We start from the raw sequence: 27,792 nt of genomic DNA, 5'->3' as shown, positions 1-27,792 counted from the left end.
GCTGTATAGTTTGGGCTTTAACCAAGACCAGTGCGGTCGGGGCTTCACCTCCATTTGTTTTGACCTTGGCTTCTGTTAGCTGGGCGGGAGTGTTGTTTCTGTGTAAATGGTTGGTGTGCAGATCAGCATGTGATGGGCTCTTCCACATAACGTTCATGTGAACATGGAATGCCTGAGGAGATGAGCCTCTCGGGCTGCTTTCGTCACACCCTCCGGAGGCCGATCCTCCATTCGAGGATTTTGTCCGTTGCAGCAAGGTCAGGCAGTAGTTCTCGGCTACGATCTTGTCAAAATCAAGGCGACTTTGCTCTGTGGCCTGTCTGCATGTCTATGCTGGTCGCCCCCAATCATCACTCTCTCTTTGGCATCCAGTCGAATTTAGGCCTGTAAAGGGATTCTACCTACTGCTTGCTCCCCCGTTTACCCCAGATTTGGAAGGGCAACCCAACAATCTACTTACAGATGTATTCATCTCCTAACTTCTGCCACGAAACAGAACCTGCTTGGAGGCGCTGGCCCCCCTCGGCCCACCTTGTGCCCCCAAACCTTGCCCCCAAAAACCGCGTCCAAGTTTCAAAACCACCTCTGACGCTCAAGTTACATTTACTTCTTAGGCTATTTGCGACGACCCTGCTGATGATTGTCAACCCCGCCAACGGCAGTTCGTTCGCTCAGAGCGATGTTGCATCCTACAACGAAAAGTACTTGTCTGATGACGCCAGGATCCTCTGGTGACTGCGGGATCGTCCAGCCTTGATTGATCCTCACCCCGCAATACAACAATGTGACAAACTAACGAGATCTGCCTCGTTGCGTACCATGCAACGAATGGGAAGACCGTAGCCAGTGTAAACACCATATATCAATCCATATCTGCATTTTACCCTGCTCCTCTTTCCAAGAGTTTCGCATAACGATACAGTGCTTGCGAGCGTTACCTTTTACTACTAGTTACCATGGCTGTTAAGCACCGAGGCTACAACTTCTTCAAGAAGGTTGTTCACAATGATTCGATGCGACAAGATCCGCCTGAGATCTACGGATGGAGGGCATTTTTCTTGGCTTTGTCGGTAGGTCAGACTTGATCAAATACAAAAACTCCCCTAACAGTCGCCGAAAAGTCAGGGTTCGGTGCCATGTTATTTGGCATGGATAGCTCCATCATCTCAGGCGTCGTGGTTCTTCCAGCGTTTCTCACCCGTTTCGGCCTCGATGGCATTGAAAACAAAGCACGTTTAGCAAATCTACAAGCCAATATCGTCTCAACCTTGCAAGCCGGGTGCTTTGCAGGTGCTATCATAGCAGGTTTTCTAGCAGATCGATTTGGTAGACGGACGTCGCTTTTGGTCGCAGGCGTCGTGGTCTTGGTCGGGGTTATCCTCCAATTCAACGCCTGGGGCTATCTCGCAGTCCTTTACGTCGGCCGCTTCATCGCCGGCCTTGGTGTTGGTTGCTGTTCAGTAGTGACACCACTCTATACTTCCGAAAACGTCCCTCGCGCTATCCGTGGTCTTCTTACTGGGACCTATCAGTTTTTCATTGTCCTTGGGGGCATGCTTGCTTACTGGATCAACTACGGTTCTAGTTTGCACCTTCCAGACGATAGTTCTTGGGTGGTCCCCCTTGCTGTACAAGGCCTCCCGGCAGTTCTCCTGCTGATCTGCATGTCTTTCTGCAACGAATCGCCGAGATGGCTTGCTAAGCAGGATAGATGGGAGGAGGCGAAGGCAGTCCTGGCCAAGGTTCGGATGCTCCCACCAACTCATGGATATGTTGAAGCCGAGTTCGGTGAAATGGTAACTCAGCTCGAAAACGAAAGGGCTCTTATGCAAGGTGCAGGATTTAAAGACCTCATGAAAGAGATGTGGCTGATTCCTGCTAATCGAAAGCGTGCAATTTTTGTCATCGTCTTGATGATTTGCCAACAGATGACGGGCACTAATGCCATCAACAACTATGCGCCTCTCATCTTCTCGAATTTGGGCATCACTGGCCACAACACCGGCTTGTTCGCGACAGGTATTTACGGTATTGTCAAATGCATCAGCTGCGCCATCTTCTTACTGTTTCTTGCCGACACTTTGGGTAGACGAAAATCTCTCCTGTGGACAGCAGTGGGTCAAGGATGCTGTATGCTATTTATTGGGCTCTACATTCGGATATCGCCTCCCAAAAAGGGTGATCCTGTGCCTCCAGTTGGCTATGTCGCTTTGGTTTGCATCTTCCTCTTTGCAGCATTCTTCCAGTTCGGTTGGGGACCAGTCTGCTGGATCTATGCATCCGAAATTCCAACGTTACGGCTACGAGCTCTGACAGTTGCACTTGCAGCTGCAACGCAGTGGCTTTTCAACTTTGTGGTTGCTAGATCAGTACCAGTGATGCTGGTCACGGTTGGGTAAGTGGCGCCCAGACGATTTTGCAGGATGGACACTAAAATATCTCAGAGCGAATGGCTACGGCACGTATCTCATCTTCTGCTCCTTCGCATTTGCTATGTTCTTCTTTGTGTACTTTTTCATTCCTGAAACCAAAGGTGGCCTCCCTCCTTCCTGGCGTAATTCAAACAAGAACTGACTCGTCATTAGGGCTTTCGTTGGAATCAATGGATGCACTGTTCGGTGCCGCGCCCCGTGACGACGACGCCTTTGAAAAGGGCAGACTTGGTGCTGTGAAGAACATTCGCGGGAGCATTGAGAAAGACATCACCGTTGAGCAAGTGGAAAGGGACGCTGTCCCAAATAAGGGTTGAGCCTTGCCAGGCGTCCAAAGTAAAGGCAGTGCCCTAGCGCCATAATGATAGGAACAATGTTTGAATGCCTCTTCCACAATCTAAATACATCAATTCGAGATAGGGTTAGGCACCGTGGTTCTAAATAAGGCAATCTGGAGATAATATGGGCCAGCAGATGTGTATGTTGCTAGGTAGGAATGTACGTTGCACTATCCGCTGCGTCTCTATCCTGAAGGCAATTCATGCGACTAAGACTGTGACCCCCTTAGAGTCTATGGCTGCCCCCATCATTTGTACATGGGCAGTTCGTTCGTCCACCGGAAAGTCATCGGTGCTAATCTGTGCCACGGCGTAGTGCTTGTTTTTCTCTTCTAATCAAGCTGTCTTTATATGGAAATAAATACAAGACACACGTTGATTGTGGACGTAACGGGCTCAAGTCGATTACTATTAGTATCTAAATAGGCTGGCGATGTCGAACACCTGTCCCAGCTCAATATCTTAGATCAGTCTCAGACTATATCATGTGTTCCTCCATAGCCGTCCCGCGTCCCGGGGGACTTTATCCCAACTGTCCTCGGACGACACCAGGGACATATCTGGCTGTGTGAGAGTCGGTGAAGAACCCAGCAGGGTTTGCTTCTATTTGCGCAAGTGTGAAACCCGCGCCAGTGTCCACACCATTATTCAGAACACCCGTGATGAACGGCCCAGTCAAGCAGCCGACAGATCGGCGAACGACAGAAGAGTCATCGCTTATGGGAAGCGGGTCAGGAAAAGCTAGTCTTGGGGGTCCGGCGGATCCCTTTGGAGCTTCATGGATGTGTGTGGCAGTCACTGCGGGAGACTGATAGTCACCAGTAACACCAAATAGAGTGATGTTCTAGAGCCACGTTAATGAAACATTCTCCTACGGTCCAGGATGAATTAACAAGACTTACATAGCAGATAACGTCAAGATCTGAATTGATGCCGTAGTTGTAGTATCCGATGGCCCCTGGCTCTCCAGGAGTGACGCTAGTCCCGTTGATGACTTCCTCTGGGACAGCAACAACCTTGTAAGTCGAGGTGAAATGGAAAGGGGAGTCATCCTTCCAGTCTGCCCATTTGCTTCGTGATGCGACTGGGGTAGAAGCGGCGACGCTTGAAAGGGCGGCCACGACAGCAGTAGTCAAAGCGAAAGACTTCATATTGGTTATTGGGTTTGTAGAAGGCACAATGTGGGCAAGTTTGACAAATGAGCTCTGCTAGATCTCGGAGAGCGAGAGTATTGACTTCGGTGATTTTGGTAAATGCGAAGTATGAAACGGATGGACGAAGGTTACTTTCAAAGAAGATGCGACCGGTTTTATAGCTTTAGACCATGCCAATTCTCCGGAACTGAGAGCTCCCAAGTTCAAGAGGAAATGATGACGAGGATTGTTCTCACTCTTAACTCGCGTGTGACAAATTCTGCAGGGCATCCATCATCAACTTCACGCCGAGAGGGAAAAGTCTTAATTCTATAACCAACTCTAGCTATAGACAGTACAATGACGATTGTGAAGGGATGAGGAGCCAATAGCAAGTCTGGTAGAACGTCTTTGGCGATATTGGCAAAATCCATCACTACCAGCTGCCCGGAAGACAAACGACACACAAGGCCGGATATCTAGTCCTGAACCTACCGAGTCTCGGCGACGAGATCGATGTGGGGAAAACTTACGCCAAATCAAAGCAGTGAGCTTGGCTTCCTAAGATGATCAAAGATCTTCAGCCCGATGAAGAACAGTCCCTTTTCAATGACCCAAAGTAGGAGAGGGTCCCCCAGTTCCTAAAATAGTCTTTATGCAGATACTTGGCATGGTCCCAGTCTGACCCATGGGAGCTTCGGCGGTGTACCTGAGTATGATAGGGGTTATCTCATGGTCAGGTAGAAGTGTTGCCTTTATCATATTGTGGCCTTTCGTCGCTGCAAGAGATAGATGGCCATAGCCGATAGTATGGTAAGAGAAGGAATTGTGGGAATTGAAAAGTGCTAATGCTCCGTGTTGCAATCCCAGGCTCTCTGTGTACCTTGAAGAGCCAAAACTACTAGAAAAGCCCAGATTATAGACCCATCCCCTGCCGTTTTTGGGTAAGGCTACAAGTCGCGTCAACAGTGGAGTATGTGGTTTGGACAGCACTCCGGATGAAGAGGGATGGACACCTGATAAATGACAGTGGAGACCTTACTTCGATCTAGAATCACGCGGATCGCCACCGTGGGCTCTTGTGATGTTCCGAGAGAATGGTGTCACTCGTTGTTTTCCAAGACACTAATGGATCTCTGGGGCTGTGAGCAATCCACTTTTATCGGAGGTTTATGCCCTTGCATTTGATCTTGCTCATCCTGCGAACTGCTAAATTGACTGTGTCCAGGCTGGGCTTTCTGTATGGATGACCTCACTCACAACCTACCACTGACCCTGACACTGCCTAGCCCTAGACATCGAGATGCTATATCCAAACAATTTCAAACTCAGAGTCAACACCTGAATGTCGCCTCGGGTGATAACTGGTAGTTCAAATCATTCGTGTTAGGTCTTCGAGTGATGCGCAAGCGAACTACCCGACAGAGCTACCACTCTCAGGGAGAAGAGACTTTGTCTTCACCTCGAACCTCAGGCAGGATCATGGTAAATTCAACCAACCAGTGCTCTTCCAAGGGAATGGGTGTGGCCAAGCCAATATTGTCTCACACCCGCACTTGGAATACGGCACAGATCGCCAGATAAGCGGGATCTCATGTATCGGGCCCACATCTCAGATCAGGGTATTGCAAAGGCCAAGTGCAATGCGTGGTGACAACTCTGACAGTCACTTGGCATCACCCAGATCAGCGCGGCTGGAGTCGTTCCCGCTCAAAGCCCCATATACAGCTTCGATACGTCATTCCCTACAATCGCTCCTACGCACAGCCTCAACCTACTTAAGTCCATGTCACCCCCACCAACCAGGGTGACGTAGGCCAATTTTTGCTTGAAGGGCTTCTGAGTGGTACCTGTCATTGGTAAAACCTCATTCACGGTGGTTTGGGGCAGGTAAGGGGTACCTCCTTGGAGAAAATGTCAACACAAGGCTGCTGTAATAGGCCTCTGATCAATGAAAACGTCGTTTGTTTGTCTCTTCACGCCTAGCCCTCTTGTAAGATATAAGAGAGTCACGCAAATCAGCACGTTGTCGCACTTAGTTTCATAAATACCTCCAGGACGTCGCGCTTCTCTCCGGGCTATAAGCACCGTGAAACTTACACCCTATAACTAGTGTTGAATCAAAGCTGTGTCCGAAGGACATGAGACCTAGGTCTAGTATTCTACCGGTGAGTTGGGGTCACTGTTCTGCACTTCATCCTGTACTGGGTTGTGGCTTTTCTGTCAATGTGTCTCTCACAAAGGAAACCCTTCAAATTTGATCTTACATACTACAATTTATGTAAGGACAGATCTTCTTGGGCCGCTTGATCTCGAAGTACTCTCTTCAAAATCTTTCCACTCGGACTTTTGGGGATTTCGTCAACGAATCTTACGCCACCAGTCAAGGCCTTGTAACTTGCCAGATTGGTACTTATAAGATCTTTGACCATCTGCTCGCTTAGCTTAGACGCATGCCTGCGAACAACATATGCTCTTATCTGTTCTTCCTGCGACGCAGGTGACGGACGGACCCCAATGACAGCGCAATCAACGATATCTTGATGTGCGAGTAACACTGCTTCAAGTTCTGGTGGTGCGACTTGAAAGCCTCGGACCTTTATCAGCTCCTGGGGTAGACATCGTTAGTTAGGGGACAGCGATAGAATTCTCAAAGCTCTGAACCTTTCTTCTGTCCACTATAAACCACTTCTTGGTCTTTGAGTCGCAGTATAAGATGTCACCCGTTCGGAAATACCCTTCGTGGTCAAAGGATTCAGAATTCGCCTTCTCGTTCCCAAAGTATCCTCTCACAACGGTCGGCCCGCGGATGCATAGTTCACCACGAGTATCGAACCGAGTAATGTCTCGGCCTTCGTCATCGATCAATCTGAGCCCAAATTAGTATCATTGTCATTTATATAACGAATGGACAGACTTTATGTCCGTGTTGGGCATAAATTGAGATCCGACGCTACCCGTATCATCAGACTCGGGATGGTAAAACAGTGAACATGCCCCGGTGGTCTCGGTCATTCCAAAGACTTGAGTGAATGTGGAGTCCGGTGCGCAGAGCTTCTGGAAACGCTTTTGGGATGCCGCATCTAAAGGGGCTGCTCCACAGCCAATCTTCCGCAGTGATCGCATCGAGTATTTGAGTCGCAAGGGTGACATAATTATAGCGATCACTAAAGGTGGCACGATCCCAAGGTTGGTGATTTCATACTTTTCGATGGCAGCAAGGAAAGACTCCAGATCAAAGCGTCTCATGATCCAGCACGCTTGTCCAAGACGGAAAGGTGAAGCATGAACAGCCGGCACAGTTGCCACATGAAATCCAGGTAGCGGGAAGAGGTTTCTGACGTCCCACGGAACTGGAAAAAGCTCGAACATCATCGTATGCCAGGATGTTGCGTTGTAGTGGGACTGCATGGCTGTTTTAGGAGGACCAGTGGTTCCTGACGTGCTCAGACGTGCCACATCAGTTGCCTTCAATGTTGCGACATCATTTATGCGAACCCAATCTTGTTCGCCTTGCTCTAATAGCCAATGCCAGGATCTGAAGCCTTCAGGAACTTCCTGGCGACGGGTGTCGAAGATGAATATCATATCAGCGGGAATGCCTTCCTGTCTGGAGGCCTCAAGGACTGGTGAAAGAAGCTCTGGCTCTACTATAAACATTTTCACATTTGCTGTCCGAATATGATGTCGAATTTCGTGGGACCGATACGCTGGATTTGTTCCAGAGAATACACCGCCAGCACCCACACCTCCTAGAAAGCATATCGAGTACATAATATAGAGCATTGTCAGTCTCAGGCGAGACAAGACAGTTGGGGACTCACATCATTAAAGGACGTCATACAGAAGCAATCACCTTCTTGAAGGCCGGCCTTGCGAAAACCAGCGACTAAGCGTCGGACCATTGCGCGTCCTTGTCTCCACGACAAGCTCCTCTCAGGATCATCAACATCATGGTAAATCTAGGCATTGATTAGGATGAACCTCGCTACGGTGGATCTAGTGTCGCACCGGCTTATCTGGATCATAATTCAAATGGTCGAAGGTGAAGGAGATAAGATCCTCCTCTGGAAGTTTGCATGTTTGTTTACTAAGCCAGGGCATGCTTGGAAATAACAACACGTTCGTCTGTGCAACCCAGCTCGAGGAATAAGTTGAGGTCGTGAGTTAGCCTCTAAGTCCATGTTCTGATTAAACTTCCTAAGAAAAGCCGAGGATGGCCCTTCGAGAAGCAAATTCTCATACAGGAAAGCCGAGGATGCCCTATTTGAAAGCAACATCCTGATAGATGAATGCCGAGGATATCTTGTCTAGAAAGCTCTCCTGACGCTCTCCTTGAAGTATTAAAGTGGTATGATGCTATTCCATCAGTTTTGATGGCGGGCAAGACCCACGGATATGTCTGATACGCGGGGCGGAAGCCCCCCCATAAAACCATGGGGAAGTTCAAACGACAGATTGTGTAGCACAAGGTTATAAATATGCCTGAAGTACACACAATCTGTTGTTGTATTCACTAACGGTTTCCTCGCTTCGATCAACTATGACAGCTTGGGTTTCACATCTTTGTGCTTAGTATACCCTTTTAGAACCACCGCAGCTTGAGATATTACGATACTCCCGCGGTCAGAAACCTGTCGATAAACGATGCGTTGACCGGCATCCTCTCGCCACATTTCAGTCCTTACCACGTCACCAGGAAAGACGGGCTTACTTAGCCTCAGCTTCACACTCTGGAATTGACCAACATCTCCGTTTGCGAAGGTGTCGATCACATGCCGAACACCAATCCCCATTGTACAAGTACCGGTAAGAATGGGGCCTGGAAAGCCACCAGACCTAGCAGTCACCGGGTCAATGTGAAGTGGATTCAAGTCTCCAGATGCTGCTCGGTATAGTGCACTTTGCTCGGGTGACGTCTTGTGTTCGACTCTGGCATCAGGAGCCCTTATCGGTGCTGGCTGTGGCTCGTTTTTGGGACCCCGGCCAAGTGACTTCGAGGATGCACCTTCTCCAGGGACATTCAGCACAAATGAAGTCCATTCATTGTAACATATTTCAACCCCAGTCGCTGTATCAACAGACGTGATCCCCACTGCGACTATCACTCCATTGTGGCGCGCGACTATGTCGACAACTCGTGCTGTGGTTTCCAGGACTGCCGACTTGGGAAAGGGGGCTTTGACCTCCAAATAGTGCTCACCGTGTACATGGAATTGAGGCTGGAATTTAGGCAGAAAATCGGGCATGGACCGTGCGACTTTGCCCATGGCTGCAATAACAGGCAAAGTTCCAAATGTTGGGAGAGCGTGAAAACGAGGGTGGCCCTCGAAGCAGCGGCTTAGATCGCTACCATCTGCACCCAGTGCCAAGTTGTAGAGAATGATGTCTGCCGCATCGTATTGTGTTGTCACAGTCCACACAAGTGAGCGTGCATGTGAGACGTCAATGACTTCAGGCATCTCGAAGCCGTACTGTAGATTGGAACATCAGTCAACGCTGAGATACGTAAGACTGAGTGCTAACAACAGGGAGGATTGATCAAGCAAATGATGAGAGGAGGCGTTGCATTAGTCAACAAAATTGGATTTACGTGACTAACTGCGGGTCTGATTTAAGTCCACTTCAGTAACGAAGTTTGTGTGTACGAGTCTGTCCAAGTCTACCTGCCGAAATCACCGAGCTTCATGTCCCGCACGAGTCAGGTGAAGTATTCTTGAACGAGGGGTACGGCGGGGTCCCCAGCATTGCCGCGGCACAGTGAGATGACCATGGATAACTTAATAAAGAAACCCATGTATAAGAAGGCTTCGTACTAGTGCATCTCAGCAGCTATCGTTAAGTTGTGTTCGGGCTCTAATTATCTCCAAACTACAACAACATGGCGCAAGCGGAAGTTATTTCGTCGCAACTAGGAGTAGTCTTAGGCCAAACCAAAGATGTGCCTAACACAAGCACTGTGGTCGATTCCAGTACTACAGGAGTGCCCTCGACGCTGTCAACCCTGGAACATCAAAGTGACCAGATGCACAACAAGGATATCAAACTGGATCCGGCTGCCCTGAAAGCTCGATATGACCAGGAGCGCGACAAGCGCCTTGCTGCCAATCCTGATGGAGTCGCTCAGTATAGGTCTATCCGAGATGGGGATCCACATTTTGGTCATTATCTGCATGACCCGTACATCGAGAAGAAGATACAGAGAGACCCCATAGACGAAGAAGTGGAAGTGCTTATTGTTGGGGGTGGTTATGGCGGCCAACTGGTGGCTGTGAGGCTCCAGGAAAAAGGAATAAATGACATCAGAATCGTAGAAAAGGGAGGTGACTTTGGCGGAACATGGTAAGCTGCGTAGACACGATAATTCTTATGTTCTAACATAGTGCTCAGGTATTGGAACCGGTATCCAGGAGCTCAGTGCGATATCGAGAGTTATGTCTATATGCCACTTCTCGACGAGACTGGTTACGTCCCGACTGAGAAGTATGCGCGGAATGATGAATTGCTTGAGCATGCCAAAATGCTTGGGCGGAGGTATGGTCTTTACGAGAAGAGCATCTTCCAAACCGAAGTGAAGCATCTGTCTTGGGACGCAGAAGCTAGCCGATGGATTGCACGCACGGACCGAGGCGATACAATTAAAGCACGATTTGCGGTTTCTGCCGCAGGACCTCTTCACAGACCAAAGTTACCAGGTGTTAAAGGCATCGAGACGTTTACGGGCCATAGCTTCCATTCGTCTCGTTGGGACTATGAGTACACTGGCGGCAACAGTAATGGGAATCTACACAAGCTTGCTAATAAACGGGTCGGCATTATCGGTACAGGAGCAACAGCAGTTCAGATTGTACCACATCTCGGCAATTGGGCTAAGAAAGTGTACGTCTTTCAGAGGACACCGAGTAGTGTCGACATTCGCGGTAATCGACCGACGGACCCAGAGTGGGTTAAAACACTAGGGGACCGGTGGCAGAAACGGCGAATGGATAACTTCAACATTGTTGTCAATGGTGGCTATCAAGAGGAGGATCTCGTGGCCGATGGCTGGACGGACATCATTCGCAAGCTGCTTGCAAGACCGTCATCAGACTCTCCAGAATCCAACGACCTCGAGGCTATGGCCAAGCAACGGCAGCTTTACGATTACACGAAGATGGAACAAATTCGAGCAAGGGTTGATTCAATTGTCAAGGATCCAAATGTCGCCGAGAAGCTAAAGCCGTACTACAATCAGTTTTGCAAACGTCCTTGCTTCCACGATGAGTACCTCCAGACCTTCAATAAGTCTAATGTTCAACTGGTCGATACGAATGGGAAGGGCATCGAAAGTATCACTGAACGAGGTGTCAAAGCTAACGGGACCGAGTACGAATTAGATTGTTTGATATACGCTACAGGATTCGATTTAGCCACCGATTGGACGGACCGCAGTGGCTTCGACATCGCTGGAGAGGGCGGCATCCTAATCTCTGATAAATGGAGGGATGGCGCTTCAACCTTGCACGGTTGGACTACCCGAGGCTTCCCAAACATGTTTTTTGTTCAGATTGTCCAGGCGGCACTGACTCCGAACTTTATCCACGTCACAGGCGAACAGGCGAATCATTTTGCCTATATGATCAGTGAGGCGAAGAAGAGAAATATCAAGACATTCCAGCCGACGCAGGAGGCCGAGGAAAAGTGGGTAGATACAATTATCGAGATGGGCAAGCTGAGAGAGGCGTTCAATAAAGAATGCACCCCGGGGTACTATAACAATGAAGGCAGGCTCAACGCCCGAGCTGCGAAAAACGCGTCGTATGGTGGCGGAGCCTTGAAGTTCTTAGAACTGCTGGAACAGTGGAAAGCAAAGGACGATCTGGAGGGTCTGGAAGTGAAGTATATATGACCGACCCTACTTAGTCCAAGAAAATGGCGACTGTTATCCAACGCACCACAATCCTTAGGAAACGCACTCACGTGACTTAGCGCGACTTGGCGCGGTGCGCCGGGCAATGCCAAAACTTATTCAACGCACTCGCAGTTTATGCTGACGGCGCCATAGCTGTTGGAATGGCATGAAACTGACTAGGATGAGTGGGAAGATGATGATATTGATACATGAGAAGTTGCAGTAGATAAGCTATCCAAAAACCTCGTCAAAATGCCGCTTAGGAACCGGCTTACGTGGAGAGCGCCTACTCTCTAAAGGCTGTATCTCCTCGGGTCTACTATTATTGGCCTAGAGCAATAAGAGCAACTCCGCCTCTTGCCTCTACTGGATTAATTAGGTATCTCCCACCGCGAGAAAGGCATCATCCTGCTCCGTAGAGTCATAGAATTGTAGCTGTGAAAATAGATAATCATCAACCTCATTCGTGGTTGAGATATCCTGGCCGATATAAGTTGGTGGATTAGCCTCATGTAACTGGGGTAGACTAGGCATTAGTTCTGGCGCGGGTGCCTAGCCCAATCCGGGCAAGTTTTACTTCATCTCTCAAGAACTCCACCATTTCTTAAGCAAATCTCACGAAGCCTATATAAATCGGTCGAGCACATCATCGAACAGATATCTACTTATTCAAAAAACGCGATAATTGCCTCGTTGTTGCGTGAGATCGATGCAAATAGTCCCAGTGCGCAGAATAAGTATCTGGTGTTTAGCGCGGTGCGTTGATTATCGGGTCACGTGACTGCCAAGCCTGGTGCGTTTCCTAAGGAACGTGGTGCGTTGGATAACAGTTGCCCAAGAAAATCGATAAATGTCTACCGATTGTTGCGCCTGTACAAACGCAAAACTTCCCCTGCTGGCGATGACAACGGATTATTGTCACGTGATAATGATCATATCATATTCTAGAGCGGATCATATATCATGCCTGTGCTTGCCCCATGGCTTGCCACTTTGCATATCAGTCGGTATTGATTCACTGTAGATTTATTCTTCCTCCATCCATGCCCCCCTGCGCCACCAATGGCAAGCAAAAGCTCGCGTCATCAATTACGACGATTGCTCTTGGCTATCGAAGATATATCTTGGCTGTGAGATGCTACAAAAGGCTTGATCAAAGAAAGACTCAATAACATGCAGCATAATTGGACGATTCTTCGACCAGTATCGGTCTTTGATGGATTTTTGCACAGCCTCGCCCCACGCCAGCGAGTCGCATCTGTGCACAGTAGTAGGTATAGTGCCATGAGTGCGCAATCCCGTCTCTGCTACGCCTCCCCAAGCACCCAAGAGATCACAAATACCTAGTACTTTCCTTTAGTCGATCGGAAACAACCTATATGATCAGTCTCATGAATCATCGCAAATCTCGTTTTGTGGTACTGGAGACTATCTCACCAATGTTCTACAAGGCCCTCCATTGGCCATTCGGTTTTCCTCTTTCCTGGAGGTTGTCAATGAACAAGATCTCTGTCGTCTTGACACAATCCAGCCTCCACTAACATTCTTCAGCATCTTCCAGGCAACTTTCACCAAAGCTCTATACTTCAACATCCACTAATCGGCCCCCGTAGGATAGGATGAAACTGCTTTAGTCCACTAATGCCACCTTTTTCACCTTTCTTACCACAGAGCTAGCACGGCAAGCGCCTCGTTGCACGATTCAGTTCTCAGGACATTGGACAGAATTAACAACATGCCGCTCCTCCGCCAGGCCGCTACCCTCATTGGAAAAGATCTCTTGATCATTGTACGAAGAAGATGGCTTTCCACCGCCTTGAGGGCCTTGGCCCTCCCAATTGTCTACATGTGGTTCATCTCTTATGTCCGGAACTTCTTTCTTCCGCCTTCAGTATATGGAGTCGGAGAGCCTCGCCTTTTGCGTGATATTGGCCAGGTGTTCAATGGCTCGGTAAGCTTAGGAGGCCGTAACACAGTGGCTTTTGTCAACAATGGATTCTATGGCGGCCAGATCGAGGATGTCATCACCTCTCTGGTCACTTCATTTTCTGATCTTGGAGTCCAGACACATCTGCTGGAGTCTGATGAATCCTTGTTTGAAGTATGTCGAAGCTCACTTCGCGGCACATCGAGTTGTTACGGCGCGGCGAGCTTCCATTCGTCTCCATCAGAAGGACCCGACGGCACCTGGAATTATACTGCAATCTCGGATTTCGGCCTGTCCCAGCGAGTATTTATCGATCAAGATGACAATGATGCTGAAATCTTTATTCTCCCCTTCCTTCAAGCGATCAATTCTCAGCTGGCGGCACAATCAGAGTCCACCTTACCAGGTCAAATAAGAACATATCCCTTCACAAGCCAGACACGACAAGATCGAGATGACCAGATTCAGACCTTTTTCATGCGGGCTTTGGTCAATTATTTGGGTGTTGTCTTCTTCATCGGCATTTGCGGCGTTGCATATCATTTGCCAGGAAATCTTTCTGCTGAGCGTGAAAGTGGCATCTCTCAGCTCATCGACGTCATGATCCCTACACGTCATCAATGGCAGAGGCAGATGTTACGGCTTGGGTCAAAACACTTGGCATTCGATATCGTCTATATCCCAGGGCTTCTTGCCATCGGTGCCATCGTTGCTCGACTAGTCTTTGAGAACACCGACGCAACGACAGTTATTTTATACCATCTACTGGCAGGACTGGCCCTTACGAGCTATGCGCTCTTTGTCGGAACCTTTTTCCGCAGATCCCAGTTGTCTGGAATTACGGTTCTAATCATCTCTTTGGTGTTGGCCATTATTGCTCAATTCATCGTCAGGTCCAATGCTGTTGCGATCGCGCTTAGTCTCATCTTTCCTTCGGTCAACTATACGTTATTCATCATCTTTCTGGCTTCCTGGGAGAGATCACTTACACCTGCAGATTTGTTACGGTCTCCACCATTTAATGGACGCAACTCTGTTCCAGGATACGTGTTCTTCGTTCTTCTTGGAGTTCAACTTTTTATCTATCCTTTGTTGGCCTTGACGTCTGAATCTCTTGCCTACAGTGTTTCAGGAAAACATAGGAGTCTCCGCATACCTGGTGGCCCTAAATCGCCTGCGATACAAGTCCACAATTTGAGCAAGCATTATTCACCAAGGTGGTGGCAATGGGGTAAAAGCGTTGTCAGAGGCGTGGACGGACTGTCGTTTACTGGCATTAAGGGTCAGATCATAATGCTGCTCGGCGCCAACGGGAGTGGCAAAAGCACCACCTTATCAGCAATCTCAGGCGTACATTCAGTGACAGAGGGCAACATTCAGCTTGATGGCGCGGGGGGTCTCGGTCTTTGTCCTCAAAAGAATGTGCTCTGGGATGATCTCACTGTCACTGAGCACGTCCGAATTTTCAGCAGCCTCAAGTCACAGGGAAAACCAGAGTCATCAGAAGACATCACGCATCTCATTTCCGCGTGTGATTTGAAATTGAAGGCGTATAAAAAGGCCAAGACGCTCTCAGGCGGTCAGAAAAGAAAACTGCAGCTGGCTATCGCATTTGTCGGTGGTAGCCAAGTCTGCTGTATTGATGAAGTATCTTCCGGCGTGGATCCGCTTTCTCGGCGCAAGCTATGGGAGATTCTGTTGCAAGAGAAAGGAAAGAGGACATTCCTTCTTGCAACACACGCGCTTGATGAAGCGGATGCGCTTTCGGATAATATCTTGATGCTTTCCAAAGGCACTCTGCGGGCTTTTGGGACCTCAGCGCAGCTAAAACATGATTTTGGCGGCGGCTATCGAGTTCTTACTTCGAAAAATTGGAACGTACCTGGAGCCTTTGCATCGCGACATGGATTCCAAGAACATCCTGACGGTTTCGAGTTCACCCTCCGAAATGCCACAGAGGCCAGTCAGCTGTGCAATGATCTCGAAAATATGGGCATCCGAGATTACGAGGTCTTGTCACCGTCGATTGAAGATGTGTTTTTGAAACTCGCAGACGAGATTCACGACGAGCAGGTCCTATTGGAAAATCGTTCTTCTCAATCTACACCAGCTGTCTTCAAGGCTACTGCCAAAGCCTCCAGCCTAAAGATCGCCCAATACTCCATGTCTCCAAATGGCATCAAGGATCTCGCAACAGGGACAGGGACTACCTTTCTACAGCAAGTTTGGATAGTCTTTCGCAAGCGAGTACGGGTTCTATCGCGGAACTTCCTGCCATATTGTTTCGCAGTCATCGTACCAGTTCTCACTGCTGGGTTAACCACGTTCTTTCTTTCGGGGTTCGAGGGACTGTCTTGCACCCTCGGTGCGAACGCCAACAATCCCAATGTCGCAACACTGCCAGCACTCGATTTCTGGTGGGGGCTCGACGTCCCAATTGGGCCGGCAAACCAAGTTGACCTTGGGAGATTGCCTGCTGCTTATGCTCAATACTCAAGCCGGCTGGCACTAATGCCTGATTTTGATGCCTTTCAGTCATACATACAGACGCGCTACTCTAGTGTTGTCCCCGGTGGCTACTATCTTGATTCAGAGAACCCACCACTCCTAGCCTACAGGGCCAATGGTGGTGCGCAGTATGCTGCTCTTGCGAAGATCGCTCTGGATTCATACTTAACCAACATTGACATCATCAGTCAATTTTCGACGTTTGCGCTCCCTCTAGCCGCCAGCACAGGCGACTCGTTACAGCTGGTCCTATACTTCACCTTTTCCATGTGCGCTGCGTGCGGATTCTTCACGTTGTACCCGACTTTTGAGCGGCTGAGCAAGGTGCGAGCTCTTCACTATAGTAATGGCGTTCGGGCAGCACCTCTGTGGCTCGCAAATGCGGCATTCGATGGCTTATTTGTGCTCGTAATAAGTGGAGCTTCTATCGCACTGCTGGTGGGCACCACGAACTTATGGTTCCAACCCGGATATCTTTTTGTTATCTTTTTCCTTTACGGTACAGCCTCCACGCTCCTCGTCTATATCGTTTCGTTATTCGTCACTTCACAACTAGCCGCATTTGCATTTGCTGCGGGCGGACAGGCAATATTTGCGCTGATTTATTTCATTCTTTATCTGGTTCTCATTACATTCAGCCAACCTGAAGCCTTGCTCAGGAGCTTGAACGCAGTGCAGTTCTCCTACGGTCTATTAACTCCTTCTGGCAACCTTGTCAGGGCGTTACTGCTCGGCTTGAACCAGTCACAATTGCTTTGTCGAAATCAAGGTTATATATCCTACGCCGGCAATATTGAAGTATACGGAGGACCTATACTTTATCTGACTCTACAAACTATGGCAGCATATGCCTTTCTTGTTTGGTATGATAGTGGCTGGCGACCGCATGTTGGAAGAATCGGGAGAATGCGAACCGGAAAAGACGTGGAAAAGGACACAGTCAACGTTGAACCAGACGTCCTAGAAGAAACTTCACGGGCAGAAACTTCGACAGACGGTCTGAGGCTTCTCCATTTGTCAAAACGATTCAAGAGAGATACCGTGGTTGATGACGTGACCTTTGGTGTGCAGCATGGCGAGGTGTTTGCCCTTCTGGGCCCTAACGGCGCAGGAAAGTCGACCACAATTGGCTTAATCAGAGGCGACATTCGACCCTCCTCGCAGACCAGTGATGTTTTGATTGAGGGTGCTTCCATCAGGACAGATAAGGCTACAGCACGACAACATCTAGGTGTGTGTCCGCAATTCGACGCGATGGACAGGATGACCGTGACCGAACATTTGAAATTCTACGCCAAAGTACGTGGAGTGGCAGACGTCGACTTCAACGTAAATCAAGTGATATCCGCAGTTGGACTGGATGCCTTCCGCAACCGCCCAGCCGCAAGGTTGTCGGGAGGGAATCAGCGTAAACTCAGTCTGGGAATTGCCATCATTGGTAACCCGTCCATTCTCCTACTTGACGAGCCTTCGTCGGGAATGGATGCCGTTGCGAAGCGTGTCATGTGGAAGACCTTGGAAGGCATCAAAGTGGGCCGGTCACTCGTGATCACAACACATTCAATGGAAGAGGCTTCAGCTCTGTCTGATCGAGTCGGCATCCTTGCTAAAAGGATGCTTGCAGTCGGCACCACGAATTCGCTGCGGAAGAGACATGGCGACGCGTATTACGTGCACCTTGTTCATGTCGACGGTCCTCATATGACCGATGAAGACGGAGACGTGGTAGAGAAATGGTTCCTTGACAACATTCCAGCTGCCGAGAAGCAGACAACTTCACTTCATGGGCAGTTTCGTTTCATCGTGCCAAAGATGGTACAGCTAGCGGACGGACGGTTGTCCAACACTGGCGGCATTTTACTGAAGTCCCTGGAGCTCAACAAAAGTGAACTCAAAATACGGTACTACACCTTCAGCGAAACGACCCTAGAAGATGTATTCCTCACAGTGGTTGGAACGCATCGTGTTGAGGAAGAAAAGACATAGTATAGTGTAATAGATTGATGGAAGATACCACACGTATGATGATGGTTGGATCGGTTTAATTAGTCTAGATATAGCTGCTAGGGGTCTTCCGGCGGTTCTTTGGCTCAAAGATCGAATAAGTGGCTAGGATGAGAGATTGCCCCTGTGAGAAATGTGTATGTATGTGAAGCCGGGGCAGATGTATGACCATTAGCTGTGCTGTAAGTGGGCATAGTGTTCAACAACAGCGAGACGCTTCCTGTGGTGGTTTCCAATTCGACCATTCCTCTGATGCCAACGGCCGGTATCACAGCATTTATATTGTCGGATATTAGCCACCACCGGACACCCTTAACTCCGATAGTGAGTCTGGCCCAGATTACAGGATTGAAACGTCCTCCTTTGACAGGATCCAATCGTCAAGCCGCGTCAAGGATAATGCATTGCTGTGACCACGCAAGAGGACATGACAGTAGCATTTTGTAATTTTGGGCCGCTGTGATAGGTTGATTGGTTCATCATCCAGATATATACATATACGGTATGTGCGGAACAAGCGGATGCTTTGCGACATATATCTTGGGGGCTAGTTGACTTTTGGATCGCCACGATGATGTCATCATACAACGTCTGATAAACGTTTTCGTGCTGTGAGGGATTCAGGCAGACGCGAACTCTTGGGGGTCCGTATCGCTTATTCAGAGGGTTGACATACTGGAAGTGCTAGTTAAATTTTGCTCTCGCTTGGGCTGCAACACATTGATCACTCTCCCAACTTCTGGCATTTGGTCGAAGGAGAGGCCGGGACCAAGCCGGTCCATATACCAGACTCGATGAAGATGCATCTACCACTGATTCTACGACCTCGATTGACCTGGCGTTATATCGCAGGTGCCTTGGTAGCGAGTTATCTAACATACTGCTTTCTTTTTGCATCCCCGGTCTTCTCGTCCAGGCTACCGGCATACAGAGGCGAGTATGGTGTCGGTGCGATTGATATTGAGTCGCCGATTGAGAAGCGGGTTGTTCGAGACGCAAGATTCAAGCAGGGTGGACAGCCTGCGTTTCAGGTGAGTGTTTCCAGGATTTTGGATCTCCCTCCTCGAATTGATTCCAGACACAGGTTGAAACGGTCCTCTTCACCATATACTATCCAACCGTCAAAGGTGCTTTATCCTCCAAGCCCGCCCATCGATGGGTACCTCGACCCCTGGGCATTGTAGGGTCAGGTTATGCTCGCTTTGTCCGTATCAGCAACTTTGTGACCGATTCCATCTTTACTTTTGGGCTGTGGCTTGCGGTTGGAAGTACCCAGATTCCGGCGCAGGTCGATGTTGCACTGCACGGCACTCCTTTACAGGTGCAAAGAACAGATCCTATGGCATTGTCTTCCAGTGATGCTTTTCCCGTCATGGTCTTCTCCCACGGCTATGCCAGCTCCCGTACCCAATATACACAATACCTCGGCCAAATTGCCAGCCGTGGTTATGTCGTGGTTGCTGTGGAGCACCGAGATGGGAGCGGCCCGGGATCCGTCATCATGAAAAAAGGGGTGGAGGATGTCGACCGTCTCACCTTTTCTTCGAGCCACTTGATGTACGATGAATAAATAATGCTCGTACCACAGTCCATAACGCACGCTGACCTGAACAGAAATGGCTCAAACCTCGATAGCGATTGGTTCAAGCAAGCACAACTCGACTTCCGGCAAGTCGAAATTGAAGAAACGATCAAAGTCTTGCGTCACATCAACGAAGGGCGCGGCGATCTTGTCTTCGCTGACAACCCTCGACAAGAAGGAAAGGACCTCAAACATTGGCAAGGCCGTCTGGCCGTCAACAACGCCACTATTGGCGGACACTCGTTTGGGGCGACGCTTGCGGTAGGTTGCAGTCTTTCCCCTGCGTTGTAACTTGCGGTTGATGTATGACAGTTACACTTGTTGAAGAACGGACCTTCTCACGATCTTCCATTCCAGGGAGTCGTAGCCCTCGATCCGTAAGTCTTTCACACTACTCTAGGCAGCGCCTGCTGACTGGTACTCAACAAGCGGCAAATCTAGCGGGCGTCTCAACGACGACATCCAGGTCCCAGCACTAATTATTCATTCCAACTCTTGGTCACGCAGACATTCACTGTTCTTTGGTCGGCCACATTTCGACGTCGTCAAGGATCTGGTGAGGGGAGTGCTAGACAGGGCCACGGATGCATGGTTTCTGACCTCACGTATGGACAATATTGTTGACAAATGCATGCATGACACTAATTGATCGCAGTCGGGACCTCGCATCCCTCCGTGACCGACGCACCAGTCCTTGCGCCATTTCTGCTCAGTTGGACCACCGGTTCCACCATTGACGCACGTCAAGGTGTTAATCAATACGTTGAAACCACCGGAAGCTTTCTGTTCTATCAGCAGAGTGGCCAAAAGACTGGGTTGCTGGCCGAATGCATCACACATCCAGATTATGATGTCCCCAGACCCGGTCACCAGTTGCCAGGGTACTTGAGGAAGTACTGGCAGATTCATGTTTCGCCTTGCAAGTCTGCCGATTTCATTCGTCGATAGATCAATGGATTCGGGCGGACCTAATGGTAACGGTCACGACGATAACGTGATCTGAAGATGCAGGATTCGTCCGCAAACAAGATTCAGTATGAGGAATCGTGTTCGAGAGAGCCATGTGCTTCCTTCAGGAAAGAACATGCGTTGGTACTACTTTCGGCTTGTGTTTTTCGAGGACTGTCTCGCCCCAAGGTCGCCTGTGTCTCTTGTTGCTGTAGACAAGGGATGCGGAGAAGGAACTGAAGATGGCCCATTTGCCGGCATAAGACATGGCATGAAAACTTTGGAGGAAATATAAGCACACTCAACGAACGCGTGAAACAAGAAGTTTAAATGGTGGTCTGAGAGCTTTATCATAGCTTTACGCTCTTGACGAGGTTGGTTTTGATACCGGTCAATTCGCCGCCGTATCCACCTTTGCCCTCGCCGCCCTTGTAGACCTGGCGCATGCTGCTCAACTTCTTCATCTTCTCATCATATTTCTTCCGCTTCTTCACGCGGGGGTTTCGTACATCTTTATTCCGCTTCGGCGCCAAGCCCTTGTTCTTCTCAATGGCATAGGTGATTTTGCGCTTGCCGTCGTCGCCAATTTGTTCTTCCGCATAGACTTGGGCGCCTTGTTTGGCCGCCTCGGTGAACGCAGCGGCACGGGCGGCTTTGTCTTGCTTCTTCTGCTTGGAATTCGACACTAGCGTATTGTAATAATCATCATCGTCATCATCGACTCGATTATTGGAGAGCATGTGCTCGTCGTCAAAGTCATCCTCATCATGTGGGCCCAGAGCTTCATTGGCTTGGGGATTTGCGCGGCCTCGATCCGCAGCCTCGCGCAACAAACGGTCTTGCCGGTCTCGAAGACGTTCCTTGTGTGGCACATCATCGTCTCCTCCGGCTTGTCGGGATGCTGCACCTCTTTTGTTCGCCTTTTGCGCAATCTGCGAGGTGTAAAACCGAAGTGACCTCTTCCGCTTGGCTTTCTCCTCGGCTTCCTCACGGGTGAGTGGAGTTTCGTCACCAAAGTCAGAGTCGCCATCTGTCGTGGCATGCTGCAATGTCGTGTTGACAAGGTCTTGCAGTTCATTGCGCTTAGTTTTCCGAGATCTTTTGGGTTTGACGACGATCGAGTCGGACGCTCTCGGAGGTGGGGTTGGGCTGGGACTGGGCAAGACTTTGGTGGCTTTGAGCCTCTTGCTACCGTTCTTCTGTTGCTTTTGGCGTGTGATTGTTGCGTCTTGCGGGGTTGCGGTGGCTTTGCTCTCCCCACTAGCCAACAAAGGAGACAGGTCCGAGGTGGCAGGCTCCCACAATGGCTTCAACACCTCTGCATCTTGCCATAACTGTCGACAACGGAGTAAATCAATCATGACTGGGTGATCTCGCAGCTCTGTAGGTGGCAAGGCAACACTTGACTTGGAAGAGGTAAGAATGGCTAAGTACATGACCACTGCAGCAAGGTATGCAGACAGGGCACGAAACTGTGTAACAGCGACAGGCGGGGCCTCAGACTGATAGTCTCTTGAATATTCTAGGCTGAGTCCCGCTGCTTCTTTTAGTTGCGAGTATTTTTGCTGCAATTCCCGAAAGTCGGTGGTTAGAGGGTTGAACTCTGGGTATCTCGTAGTCAGAATACGTGATTGTTCTTCCGGAGTGGCATCGGTTGGAATCTTAAACTCTGGCAGTTTCTCCACGGTACGCGGCCTTTGCTGGGGTTGAGGTGGCTCCTTGTCGTCGATCCATTTTGCTTGGTCGAAACCAAAGTCAGCATCTGTCATTCCTTTGAGCTGCTTTTGTTGGAGTCGAGTAGCCTCAGCCTCTTCTTCAAGGGCGTCTATCTCGGTTTCGATGGCATCAGCATTATAATAGTCGGCTTTGGAGGAGCCCCAGAGTCTCTCCTCTTGCTCTTCCTCTTCCTCGTTCTCTTCGTCATCCAAAGCCAGATCTTGATCGCTGCCTGCACCTTGACTTGAATCGTAAACCTCCTCATCGCTTGGTTGCAAATCATGTTCCTGCTCCTGGAGTAACCTTTGTCTCTTCGCTGCAGGTTCTTCTGCAAGCAAAATTTGGTCTCTGCCGGCGTAGAATTCATCCTCAGAATCGTCGAAGTGGTCTAGAGGGTCAGGATCAGATGTAGGACGAGGGGCCCCGCTGGTCTTGTCGCCTTTGCGTTTCCTGGCCATGATGAGATCCGTGACACAGGCGTCCCCTTTGAATCCTCGAAGGGCTTCCCGAGATCTGCGCCAGGCAAAGAATGTGTACTATTGGAGAAACAAAGGATTGCACCAAGATGTGCCTACGTCAAGGAACTTTTTTCATGCGATGCGAGTCATAACATATGCAGTCTTGGCGTAACATGAGTCAGATACTATATTCTCACGTGGTCTACCGTGGCTCTCTATTATTTGCATCTCAAAAGGGCGCGGGCGCGGGCGCAGGCGCGGGCGCATATGCAGGCCGAGGGGCCCCCTGCCTCATATACTCCGTACGCTGATGCTGACAGCCGAAACAACAATAACAACGACAATGACAATCGACGACACGGTCTAATCACCCACTCTTAACCAGCTCTAGTCAAAGCATACCAGGCTCGCTCTACTCTTCCACCAGAAACCTTGAGCCCGGTCTCCTTCTATCCTTGTCTTCAACGTCTGTCAGCCAACCACCGTTCGTTGGTCAGACATCCAGCATGCCTTAGTCCTTCAACCCCTTTCCCTTGATTCCAAAAAGTGTTTGAATCTCACCATTCAAAATTGCGCAGCCATAAGACGGACCAGGTCCGTAAGACGAATTTCCTCCGATCTCTTCTTGTGCGCTTCGACTGCACTCTAACCAACACCCTGATGTCTTCAAACAACTTTCTTCAACCAATAGTACACTATTTCTACGCCTCAAATCCATATCTACTTTACACCTTCACCTTTTTCGCTATTGTCTTCCTGCGCTACGTCCTCCTCCCTACAATGTGGCCGTTCACCTCCAGGATAAATCAGTTTCCCATCAGGGGTCGCACAGCCATTGTGACTGGCGGTTCGCAGGGCTTCGGCCTGGCCCTCGCCCACGAGCTGTCGCGCCATGGCGCCCACGTCGTTATTGTTGCCCAAAATGAATCCAAAATCCAGTCCGCGGTGTCACAACTCACTTCCATTGCCTCCTCTCCTTCTTCCCAGCGCTTCCTCGGCCTCTCTTACGATCTTCGCTCTTCCACCTCTGCCCCAGAGATTCTTCGCCGGGTCACGGAATGGAATTCTAGCGCGCCTCCTGATCTCCTCTTTCTATGCGCCGGAAATTGCCATCCAAGCTTCTTTGCCGATGCTGATATTGAGATATTACGTGGTCAAATGGACACAATCTATTGGAGTGCTGCCTACATGGCTCACGCCGCCTTAAATCTATGGAAGGGATCAACTCCATCCACCATGGCCAAGGCCCAGACTTCACCACAAGCGAGACATATCATTTTCACGTCAAGTACATTGGCTTTTGTGCCGATCGCTGGCTATGCTCCGTACACCCCCGCCAAGGCAGCTATGCGTGCCTTGGCCGACACCTTGCATCAAGAAGTCGAGGTCTACAATGGAGCCCGCCGATCGAAATCCGCGAGCCTTAGATCTTCCGACGCCGATATCAAAGTACACATTGTCCTTCCGATGGGTATCACCTCCCCCGGCTTCGAGAATGAGACACAGTTGAAACCACTTCTGACCTTGGAACTGGAAAAGGACGATAAACCACAGACACCGGACGAGGTGGCGCAGATCACCATCCGTGGGTTGGAGAAGGGTGAGTTTATGATTACCACCGCTTTTTTGGGCCATCTGATGCGCGGAGTGGGCATGAGTGGGACATTGCGCATGTCTATACAAGACGTCTTTTGGAATTTCTTGGGCAGTGTCGCCATCTTATTCGCCTTGCCAGACATCCTAGCCAAATGTCGCACCTGGGGAAAGAGGCACGGGTCGTCGTCAACGGGCACCAAACTTGCGAATCCGGCACCTAGTACCTAGTCAAGACATATGCACAGCGCTTGGACGCTGTTCTGTATTGGCTTCGCCAGCCCACATCTCTAGCATCTCTACTTGCACCACTGCTCTGGTGGTACATATCAAACAGTTCAGTGTGAGCAGTCCAATGGACAAACTTCCGCCAGAGCTACCGGTCTAGCAGTTCTCTCCCTGTTCCAAAGCCGAAGTTCATTGTCCCACTCAAGCACTCAGCCTAGTCACATTCGTATCACTCGCCTCTTCACTCACAATGCCCAATGACTCCTCTAAGATGGAGACAAGTTGGTCGTGTCTACCTTCTCCTCGGGCGTCGAGGTCCCATGCGAGGAATTGTCTAGCAGTGTCCTCCGCAATTTCCAATTCTCCCTCTTCACTAGCGCTCAATGCCGAACAGGTCAACACTAAATCTTCTCCACCTTCTGCCAGTCGTGCAAGCTGACATGCTCGCTCCACTATTCCAGGCGAGATGCCGTTCATGGCTGCACACTGGATGCCGTACGACGCAACGCTGCGTCCGGGTCGAAGGTTGTACAGATACGTTACCTCACTGCCGTGCTGATCAGAGTTCTTTGCAGCTACCGTATCTCGTGTGCCAAAGTCATGTCCTGGCCGGCCGGTACGCACTTTGACTTCCATCTGCATCGGTGACAGATGCTCCATAGCTCCTAAGCAAACCATGTCAAAGATCTCGTGAAAGTGCGTGGCCATGATAGCCTTTGGCATCGAAGATCCCAGCCCCTGAAGGTGGTTGAGAACACCTATAGCCAACCCCACGCCATCACACGCGTCGGTTCCTTTGCCCAGTTCGTCAATTACCACGAGGGTTCGATGAGTGCAAGAATTCAATGCAATTGCCATCTGTTGCATGTCAATCATGAATGCTGACTGTGTCCTAGACACTGATTCGCGGGTTGTGATTCGCGTGAAGATCTTGTCTGTGATCCCAAGAATGGCAGCCTCGGCTGGCACAAAGGAACCCACCTGGGCCATGTACACCGTCAAAGCCACCTGCTTTTGGTAGACAGACTTGCCCGAGTAATTGGGACCGGTCAGCAGTATCATATTTGGGCTTTTCTCAGTTCTCTGGGCATCCTCTTCATGTCCCGATCCTCCCCGCAGGAGGGTGTCGTTGGGAACAAAAGATGGTACCGTCAGCTCATACAACAGGTGTCTTCCGCCTCTGATTTCAACAACATTTTCATCGACCAACACAGGCCGAGTAAGTTTATATTGAATGGCCACGTGAGTTAGGGCAAGGAGGCAGTCTAAGCTGCCACAAATATCCGATGTTGTCACGAGGAGCGTCTCATCCTCTAAGACCGTCTGGGCAAGATTATAGCTGATTTCAATCTCAAGGTCGCAAATTGCGGCATATAGGTCGCCTAAGTCGTGGTCCATCTCAACCATGTTGTGGTCTTTGAAATATGCCTGAGCCGGTGTGGAAAACATTTGTTTCCATCCGAGTTCGTCGCCGCAGTAAATAGGGTTGCCCGTGACGGTGTCGCGGGGAACAGTCAGGTGGAAGCCGAGGTGAGGAAAGTACACCACATTCAGTGGTGGATTAAGGTCTGGTGGTATGGCCCTGGCAATTTCGATGGCTTTTATGGAGAGGATGTCTTCCATGCCGTCATAAAAGCTCTTGATCTCGTCTAAATCCTGGTTCACCCCGTGCTTCACTACAGTTCGATGTTGGTCAGCCGAACCCTCAAGGTCGACCACGTCGTGGACCTTCTTCCCAATTACATGCAAACGTGCTCGGTCAAGGACTCTCAGGGCCTGGACGACGAGAGGTAGTTGGGAAGATCCAAGCACGTCCATCAAGGCATCAGCCATGTCGATGGTGTGGTACGTAAAGGCGAGCAGAGATGCCCACACTCCACCTGTGAAAACGTTCTGGGTTTGCTTGCCACCATCGACCCCTTTATGGAGCAGAGCCATGACTGTTCTCATGTTCTTCACTTTACTCAAGCTTTTGCTCAAGGCTGCGCAGGATGCTTGATTTTCGGGCCGCATAAAGACTGAGATGAAGTCCAGACGATCAATGATCTCCTGGCTGTCCAAGCTCGGACGAAGGAAGATCCTTCGGAGCTCAGCCTTTCCTTGTGGACATCTGGCGTGGGTTTGGAACAGCCCAAACAGAGATAGCGACTCTTTCGGTGCCGATGATCCCGGACCTTGGTTGAAAGTGTTCGGGTGGGTGTCGGGCTGGATGATCTGCAACGATATTAGAGTGTCTGTGTTAACCATCCTGTTTTTCGATTAGTCACTTTACTTTTGCTGCGGGAAGAGGATGACTCAGGTACATGGTTCCCTTGAAGCTGAACATCTCTATTTTCGAGACGCGTCCAAAGAGAGGTGCGTTGGGATCATTGGAGACAAGCTCGTTATGCCTTGTCCGTTGCAAGTGGGAAATCACGGCACCGGCACAACCGATGCTGATGGTATTGGAAAGATCGAGCCATGAAGAGAGCTGAAGCAAGATGCCTTTCTTCGTGGTCATCCCCAGGTCTTGTGGGTGCATACTCTCGTCGAGCGTCTGAGCATCTCCTGGAGCCAGGAAGACGCTTCGATGATTGTCTCTGACAACGCATGACAGACTCAACAATTTGTCGACGGAGGATTCGATGGCAAAATCAGATGCGGGACGGACATTGACTTGATACGGCAGTGGTTGATTCAGATCGTCTGTGCCGGCTCAATCACTGACTAGACTTGATTGCGGTGACTCTTACCTGGGTGGGTGAGGCTGTCGCCCTGTCGAAGCTGAGCCTGTGTTGCATTCGAGATGGAGTCTGCACGGCTGGACAAAAGAAGATGTGTTGGTTGCAAGTCAAACTTCACTGCAAGACCGTGAGAAGCGCCACGCAGCTTTCCCCGGATGTCCTTACACTTCTCGATAATATCATTGCTTCCCAGTCCGCCAATCTCCTCCATACACAAGAGCTTTTCCTCACTTGCAACATAACAGGCGCAGCCCACCCTATCTTTATCCCGGACATCGATAGCCACGATGACGTGGTCTAGGACGTCGTCG

At 49.8% G+C, this 27,792-nt stretch overlaps 5 protein-coding genes across 5 annotated transcripts; 3 read left to right on the top strand and 2 right to left on the bottom strand.

Annotated features, from left to right (window-relative positions):
* Nucleotides 1-13,529: 13,529 nt before the first annotated feature.
* Nucleotides 13,530-18,235, top strand: PV10_03692 (uncharacterized protein; the record flags this gene model as incomplete). The annotated part of the gene is made up of 1 exon (XM_016368176.1): nt 13,530-18,235. One exon carries the CDS (start codon nt 13,530-13,532, stop codon nt 18,213-18,215), a length of 4,686 nt encoding a protein of 1,561 aa, XP_016223964.1. The 3' UTR covers nt 18,216-18,235.
* Nucleotides 18,236-18,881: 646 nt separating this feature from the next.
* PV10_03691 (uncharacterized protein) lies at nt 18,882-21,273 on the top strand. Its single transcript, XM_016368175.1, has 6 exons — nt 18,882-19,264; nt 19,318-19,790; nt 19,848-20,076; nt 20,128-20,192; nt 20,245-20,420; nt 20,471-21,273. The coding sequence occupies exons 1-6, from the start codon at nt 19,028-19,030 to the stop codon at nt 20,761-20,763; spliced, it is 1,473 nt and encodes a 490-aa protein (XP_016223963.1). The 5' UTR covers nt 18,882-19,027; the 3' UTR covers nt 20,764-21,273.
* PV10_03690 (uncharacterized protein) lies at nt 20,591-23,007 on the bottom strand. Its single transcript, XM_016368174.1, has one exon. It carries the CDS (start codon nt 22,935-22,937, stop codon nt 21,114-21,116), a length of 1,824 nt encoding a protein of 607 aa, XP_016223962.1. The 5' UTR covers nt 22,938-23,007; the 3' UTR covers nt 20,591-21,113.
* Nucleotides 23,008-23,281: 274 nt separating this feature from the next.
* Nucleotides 23,282-25,217, top strand: PV10_03689 (uncharacterized protein). Its single transcript, XM_016368173.1, has one exon. It carries the CDS (start codon nt 23,598-23,600, stop codon nt 24,759-24,761), a length of 1,164 nt encoding a protein of 387 aa, XP_016223961.1. The 5' UTR covers nt 23,282-23,597; the 3' UTR covers nt 24,762-25,217.
* On the bottom strand, nt 24,960-27,005 carry PV10_03688 (uncharacterized protein; the record flags this gene model as incomplete). The annotated part of the gene is made up of 1 exon (XM_016368172.1): nt 24,960-27,005. One exon carries the CDS (start codon nt 27,003-27,005, stop codon nt 24,960-24,962), a length of 2,046 nt encoding a protein of 681 aa, XP_016223960.1.
* Between the last annotated feature and the right edge of the window lie 787 nt (nt 27,006-27,792).

Source organism: Exophiala mesophila, assembly GCF_000836275.1.
Source record: "Exophiala mesophila strain CBS 40295 unplaced genomic scaffold supercont1.3, whole genome shotgun sequence".
Classification (NCBI taxonomy): Eukaryota; Fungi; Ascomycota; class Eurotiomycetes; order Chaetothyriales; family Herpotrichiellaceae; genus Exophiala; species Exophiala mesophila.
This window is presented reverse-complemented; position numbering and strand designations above follow the sequence as displayed.

Excerpts from the sequence above, each read along its gene's own strand:
- PV10_03691 (XM_016368175.1), top strand. The coding sequence starts at position 19,028 with ATGAAGATGCATCTACCACTGATTCTACGACCTCGATTGACCTGGCGT. Across the intron at positions 19,265-19,317 it reads GTGGACAGCCTGCGTTTCAG|GTTGAAACGGTCCTCTTCAC; the intron begins GTGAGTGTTTCC and ends TTCCAGACACAG. Across the intron at positions 20,077-20,127 it reads CGTTTGGGGCGACGCTTGCG|TTACACTTGTTGAAGAACGG; the intron begins GTAGGTTGCAGT and ends GATGTATGACAG.
- PV10_03690 (XM_016368174.1), bottom strand. The coding sequence starts at position 22,937 with ATGGCCAGGAAACGCAAAGGCGACAAGACCAGCGGGGCCCCTCGTCCT.
- PV10_03689 (XM_016368173.1), top strand. The coding sequence starts at position 23,598 with ATGTCTTCAAACAACTTTCTTCAACCAATAGTACACTATTTCTACGCC.